The sequence below is a fragment of the Pristiophorus japonicus genome, chromosome 32 (assembly GCF_044704955.1).
Source record: "Pristiophorus japonicus isolate sPriJap1 chromosome 32, sPriJap1.hap1, whole genome shotgun sequence".
NCBI lineage: Eukaryota > Metazoa > Chordata > Chondrichthyes > Pristiophoridae > Pristiophorus > Pristiophorus japonicus.
Window position 1 is genome coordinate 12,204,662 of NC_092008.1, and position 7,198 is coordinate 12,211,859.

The 7,198-nt window shown below is 52.9% G+C and overlaps 1 protein-coding gene across 3 annotated transcripts in view; it reads right to left on the minus strand.

Annotated features, from left to right (window-relative positions):
* The window catches only part of LOC139240514 (tubulin alpha-3 chain-like), a 60,545-nt gene extending 56,626 nt beyond the window's left edge, over positions 1-3,919 (minus strand). Inside the window, exons 1-2 of one of the 3 annotated variants that reach the window (XM_070869056.1) lie at positions 3,837-3,919; positions 1,596-1,818 (exon numbers count right to left, since the gene is read on the minus strand). In XM_070869056.1, the coding sequence (XP_070725157.1) occupies positions 1,596-1,818; positions 3,837-3,839 (226 nt within the window). In that variant the 5' untranslated portion in view covers positions 3,840-3,919. Of the gene's footprint in view, positions 1-1,595; positions 1,819-3,116; positions 3,273-3,306; positions 3,377-3,836 lie in introns of those variants that run through there. The other 2 variants (XM_070869058.1, XM_070869055.1) reach the window with 2 other exon arrangements.
* Between the last annotated feature and the right edge of the window lie 3,279 nt (positions 3,920-7,198).

A 7,198-nucleotide genomic window follows, 5' to 3' on the forward strand; every position in this document is an offset into this window, starting at 1 on the left:
TCGGGACAGGAACACAGAGCATTCCAGTAACTTTGATACAAAGTTGGCCATTTATCGAGGAACACCCGACAGCAACCCATCATACTGTTTACACGTTCCCGAGGCAGATTTTGGTTTACGAGCAGGAATGCAAGTGGACTGGCCCCCTACTGGTGTGAATACAGCACAAAGTAAGACTTTTCTGTGCGTATGAACGCGACAGAGATGTCATATTTGCAGTCTACAATTGCCACAAGCGCTCAGAAAAGTACTTCATTGGCTGTTGTAATGTTTGCACCTGCGAATATGCTCACAGGTTTAAGTCGGTTCACGGGCTCCCAGGCCGCCTGCAATTTCTGCAGTCTAGAGGAGTCCGTGTTCCACGTTTTTATTGAATGTGCGAGGGTTGCAGCCCCTATTCCATTATTTGAAGGGGCTGGCTCCTCAAATTCTGGTTGCACTTCAGTCCCACACTCCTGATCTTTGGGCACCCTGTGCGAAGGGGAGCGGGCAGGTCGGAAGGCCTCCTCGTAGGGCTGCTCCAGGGCACGGCCAAGCTGGCCATTAACAGGTCCGGGCAGCGGGCGGTCGAGGGGGTCGTTCAGCCCCACACTGCCTGCCTCTCTTCCCCTGCGGCACCCCACGAGTTACAGTTTGACCCATTTATCCCGACTCTCTGTTTGCTGTTAGTTAGCCAATCCTTTATCCATGATAATATATTATCCCCAATCCTGTGAACTTTTATCTTGTGCAGTAACCTTTCATGTGGCACCTTATCGAATGCCTTCTGGAAATGCAAATACACTACCTCTACTGGTTCCCCTTTATCCACCCTGTCCGTTACATCCTCAAAGAACTGCAACAACTTTTTCAAACAGGATTTCCCTTTCATAAATCCATGCTGACTCTGCTTGACCGAATCATGCTTTTCCAAATGCCCTGCTACTGCTTCTTTAATAATGGACTCCAGCATTTTCCCAACCACAGATGTTAGGGTAACTGGTCTGTAGTTTCCTGTCTGCCTCCTTTTTTTAAATAGGGACGTTACATTTGCGGTTTTCCAATCCGCTGGGACCTCCCCAGAATCCAGGGAATTTTGGTAGATTACAACCAATGGATCCACTATCTCTGCAGCCACTTCTTTTAGGACCCTAGGATGTAAGCCGTCAGGTCCAGGGGACTTGTCGACCTTTAGTCTCATTATTTTAATGAATACTACTTCTTTAGTGATAGTGATTGTATTAAGTTCCTCCCTCCCTATAGCCCCTTGATTATCCACTATTAGGATGTTTTTAGTGTCTTCTACCGTGAAGACCGATACAAAATATTTGTTCAAAGTCTCTGCCATTTCCCTGTTCCCCGTTATTAATTCCCTTGTCTCATCCTCTAGGGGACCAACATTTACTTTAGCCATTCTTTTCCTTTTTATGTACGTGGAGAAACTCTTATTGTCTGTTTTTATATTTCGTGCTAGTTTACTTTCATAATCTATCTTCCCTCAGTGCCAAAATGTAGCACAATGTACATAAGGATGGTCTGTAACTGTGTACCTACCACAGGCAGCTAGTTTAGAGAGAGCACTGACTGACCAACCCACCAACAATCACTCCCCTTACCAATCACAGTGGGCTCCAGATCTATAAACACGGCTCGGGGAATGTGTTTGCCCGCCCCCGTCTCACTGAAGAAGGTGTTGAAGGAATCGTCGCCACCTCCGATGGTCTTGTCACTGGGCATCTGCCCGTCCGGCTGGATCCCATGCTCCAGGCAATACAGCTCCCAGCAAGCGTTGCCGATCTGCACACCCGCCTGGCCAACGTGGATTGAAAGACACTCACGCTAAAGAGGGAAGATCACATGATTACTCACACAGGTAGGAGGGTAATGCTTTATACAGTCAGTGGAGATGAACCCACAGGCTGTATCATATACAATTACTGAAGATGGGTGTTATGTCGGAGTAATATTAACGTTACACTACGAAGTTTTACCAGCAGAGGTCCTTATTTACAAATCCCCCACCTACAGCACCCTAACTCTGTATCCTCCTCTCCTCCCAGGGTTTCCCTCAAACTTGAAAGTGAGATTCGCGCCAAGTGTAACGTTAATCCAAATTGCAAAATGAAATATAAACAGAACATTAAACATAAAACCTGAACTCCAAGTGTAACCCAAACCCTCAGGGTTACTCTGCCTTTAAGTGTAACCATAACACCACGTTAGATCTTAACCCGAAATGTAAAGCTAACTTTAATGACAACCTAATCCCAAATGTAAACAGAAATTAACCTCAATTCCGACCCTAAGCGTAATCCCAAATATAAATCATGGGGGAAAATTGGGGTCGTTTGCCCCTCCAGTTAGCATTCTCCCCAGGGGCCGTTCCTGGGATTACACGCTGCAGTTCCTGTCGGGGGCAATAAGCCAAATATAGCTTGCGGGGCAAGCACAGAAGTCTTGGGGCGGCACCGAATTTTCAGCTGCTAATCTCAAAAAGTACGGCAGAGACACACCGAATCCCAAACAAAACTTTGACCTCAAATTATAGAATCATAGAAATTTACAGCACGGAAGGAAGGAGGCCATTTCGGCCCATCGTGTCCGGGCCGGCCGACCAAGAGCTACCCAGCCTAATCCCACTTTCCCGCTCTGGGTCCGTAGCCCTGTAGGTTACAGCACTTCAAGCTGCATAGAAACATAGAAAATAGGTGCAGGAGTAGGCCATTCGGCCCTTCGAGCCTGCACCGCCATTCAATGAGTTCATGGCTGAACATGCAACTTCAGTACCCCATTCCTGCTATAGAAACATCCAAATGTGGTGAGGGTTTCTGCCTCTACCGCCCTTTCAGGCCGTGAGTTCCACTCCAGACCCCCACCACCCTCTGGGTGAAGACTTTTCCCCTCTAAACCTCCCTCCCAATTACTTTCAATCTCTGCCCCCTGGTTGTTGACCCCTCTGCCGAGGGAAACAGGTCCGTCCCATCCACTTTATCCAGGTCCCTCATCATTTTATACACCTCAATCAGGTCTCCCCTCAGCCTCCTCTGTTCCAAGGAAAACAACCCCAGCCTGTCCAATCTTTCCTCATCGCTAAAATTCTCCCGTCCCGGCAACATCCCGGTAAATCTCCTCTGTACCCTCTCCAGTGCGATCACATCCTTCCTGTAATGTGGTGACCAGAACTGCACACAGTACTCCAGCTGTGGCCTAACCAGTGTGAAATACAGTTCAAGCATAACCTCCCTGCTCTTGTATTCCATGCCTCGGCCAATAAAGGCAAGTATTCCGTGTGCCTTCTTAACCACCTTATCCACCTGGCCTGCTCACTTCAGGGATCTGTGGACCTGCACCCCAAGGTCCCTGTGTTCCTGTACACTTCTCAGTGTCCTACCACCCAATGCCCAAGGGAGGAAGAGAGCGCGCCTGCGCACTGAGGGAGCGAACAGGAGCGCGCCTGCGCACTGAGGGAGGGAGAAGGCGGTAACGACTGCGCCTGCGCAGCGAGGGAGTGGGGGGGGGGGAAAGAAACCGCGTCTGCGCAGCGAAGGGAACCGGACCGCGTCGACACACTGAGGGAAAGCGAGAGCGACCGCGTCTGCGCAGCGAGGGAGGGGAAAGGCCGCGCCTGCGCACGGAGGGAAAGAGGGCGAGAGGCGGGGACCGCGCCTGCGCACGCTCGACGCCGGCGCATCTTTTGAAAGGCGAAGACGACGAAGATAACGGCGGCGGCGGCGCCCCCGCTAATGGCGAAGCTCGGTAGGGAGCGGCCTCTCAGCGATTGCCTCAGCAGGCGCCGCACACCAAGAGGTGGCTGTGCCCCCAGCCCGCGGGCCGCCCTCGGCCCCCGGGACCCTCACCATCCTGCCGCTGGCCCGCTCCGCGCTCGGGAAGATGTCAGCCGCTTGTCCGCCTCGCTCCAGCCCCGCGCCGCGCGCAGCCAGCTCCGCCTCTGATTGGCCCAATGCCGCCCCCGGCCTCGCGCGCCGGCGTTGCCCGGGGCGACGCTGGCTCCGCGCCCTGCTCGCTGATTGGGTGCTTTTTGGAAAAGGCGGCAGCGCCGGAACTCCATTCATGAAAAAGGATTCGCGCCACAAATCCACAACCTTACCCGCCATTCATAAATAACTGATGGGACATCATCTGACAGGGCTGGAGGGAAGTGGAGAGGGTGCTTAGAATACATCAACCCCCACCCTAAACCCTCAACTCCTCCCCACCCTAAACCCTCAACTCCTCCCCACCCTAAACCCTCAACTCCTCCCCACCCTGAACCCTCAGACCCTCCCCACCCTGAACCCTCAACTCCTCCCCACCCTAAATCCTCAACTCCTCCCCACCCTAAATCCTCAACTCCTCCCTACCCTGAACCCTCAGACCCCCCACCCTAAACCCTCAACTCCTCCCCACCCTAAACCCTCAACTCCTCCCCACCCTGAACCCTCAACTCCTCCCCACCCTAAACCCTCAACTCCTCCCCACCCTAAACCCTCAACTCCTCCCCACCCTGAACCCTCAACTCCTCCCCACCCTAAACCCTCAACTCCTCCCCACCCTGAACCCTCAACTCCTCCCCACCCTGAACCCTCAACTCCTCCCCACCCTGAACCCTCAACTCCTCCCCACCCTGAACCCTCAGACCCTCCCCACCCTGAACCCTCAGACCCTCCCCACCCTGAACCCTCAGACCCTCCCCACCCTAAACCCTCAACTCCTCCCCACCCTGAACCCTCAACTCCTCCCCACCCTAAATCCTCAACTCCTCCCCACCCTAAATCCTCAACCCCCCCCCATCCTAAATCATAAACACCCCCCACCCTAAACCCTGACACCCCCCCAACCTAAACCCTCAACCCCCCCACCCTAAACCCTCACACCCACCCACCCTAAACCCTAGTTTGGCGATTGATACAGGGCTATGGGGAGAGAGCGGGGCAGTGGGATTAGTTTGGGGATTGATACAGGGCTATGGGGAGAGAGAGAGAGCGGGGCAGTGGGATTGATTTGGGGATTGATACAGCGCTATGGGGAGAGAGTGGGGCAGTGGGATTAGTTTGGGATTGATACAGGACTATGAGGAGAGAGCGGGGCAGTGGGATTAGGTTGGGATTGATACAGGGCTATGGGGAGAGAGTGGGGCACTGGGATTAATATGGGATTTGTATGGGGCTATATGCAAAGAGTGGGGCACTGGGATTAATATGGGATTTGTATGGGGCTATATGCAAAGAGTGGAGCAGTGGGATTAGTTTGGGATTGATACAGGTCTGTGGGGAGAGAGCGGAGCAGTGGGATTAGTTTGGGGAGAGAGTGGGGCAGTGGGATTAATTTGCAGATTGATACAGGTCTGTGCGGAGAGAGCGGGGCAGTGGGATTAGTTTGGGGATTGATACAGGTCTGTGGGGAGAGAGCATGGCAGTGGGATTAGTTTGGGTTTGATACAGGGCTATGGGGGAGAGAGCGGGGCAGTGGGATTAGTTTGGGATTGATACAGGGCTATGGGGAGAGAGCGCGGCACTGGGATTAGTTTGGGGATTGATACAGGGCTATGGGGAGAGAGAGCGCGGGGCAGTGGGATTAGTTTGGGGATTGATACAGCGCTATGAGGTGAGAGCGGGGAAGTGGGATTAGTTTGGGATTGATACAGGGCTATGGGGAGAGAGCGGGGCACTGGGATTAGTTTGGGGATTGATACAGGGCTATGGGGAGAGCGCGGTGCTGTGGGATTAGTTTGGGCATTGATACAGGACTATGACGAGAGAGCAGGGCAGTGGGATTAATTTGGGATTGATACAGGGCTATGGTGAGAGAGCGGGGCACTGGGATTAATTTGGGATTGGTATAGGGCTATATGGAAAGAGTGGAGCAGTGGGATTAGTTTGGGGATTGATCCAGGTCTATGGGGAGAGAACGGGGCAGTGGGATTAGTTTAGGGATTGCTCAGGGCTATGGGGAGAGAGTGGCATTAGTTTGGGATTGATACAGAACTATGAGTAGAGAGCGGGGCAGTGGGATTAGGTTGGGATTGATATAGGGCTATGGGGAGAGCGCGGGGCACTGGGATTAATGGGGATTTGTATAGGGCTATATGCAAAGAGTGGAGCAGTGGGATTAGTTTGGGATTGATACAGGTCTGTGGGGAGAGGGCGGGGCAGTGGGTTTAGTTTGGGGATTGATACAGGTCTATGGGGAGAGAGCAGGGCACTGTGATTAGTTTAGGGATTGCTCAGGGCTATGGGGAGAGAGTGGGACAGTGGGATTAGTTTTGGATTGATACAGGGCTATGGGGAAAGAGCGGGTCAGTGGGATTAGTTTGGGGATTGATACAGGGCTATGTGGGGAGTGCGGGGCAGTGGGATTAGTTTGGGGATTGATACAGGGCTATGGGGAGAGAGCGGGGCAGTGGGATTAGTTTTGGATTGATACAGTGCAATGTTGTGGGAGCAGGGCAGTAGGATTAGTTTGGGGATTGATACAGGGCTCTGGGGAGAGAGTGGGGCACTGGGATTAGTTTGGGATTAATGCAGGACTATGGGGAGAGAGCGGGGCAGTTGGTTTCGTTTGGGGATTGATACAGGGCTATGGGGTGAGAGCGGGGCATTGGGATTAGTTTGGGATTGATACAGGCCTATGGGGAGAGAGCGGGGCACTGAGATTAATTTGGGAGTGGTGTAAGGCTATGGGGAGAGAGCGGGGCAGTGGGATTCGTTTGGGGATTGATACAGGCCTATGGGGAGACATGGGCACTGAGATTAGTTTGGGAGTGGTGTAAGGCTATGGGGAGAGAGCGGGGCAGTGGGATTCGTTTGGGGATTGATACAGGTCTATGGGTAGAGAGCAGGGCACTGGGATTAGTTTGGGATTGATACAGGGCTATGGGGAGTGAGCGGGGCAGTGGAATTAGTTTGGGATTGATACAGGGTTATGGGGAGTGAGCGGGGCAGTGGAATTAGTTTGGGGATTGGCAGGGCTGTGGGGAGGGAGCGGGGCAATGGGATTAGTTTGGGATTGATACAGGGCTATGGGGAGAGAGCGGGGCAGTGGGATTAGTTTGGGATTGATACAGGACTATGGCGAGAGAGTGGGGCAGTGGGATTAGTTTGGGATGGAAACAGGGCTATGGGGAGAGAGTGGGGCAGTGGGATCAGTTTGGGATTGATACTGGTCTATGGGGAGAGAGCGGAGCAGTGGGATTAGTTTGGGAATTCATACAGGGCTATGG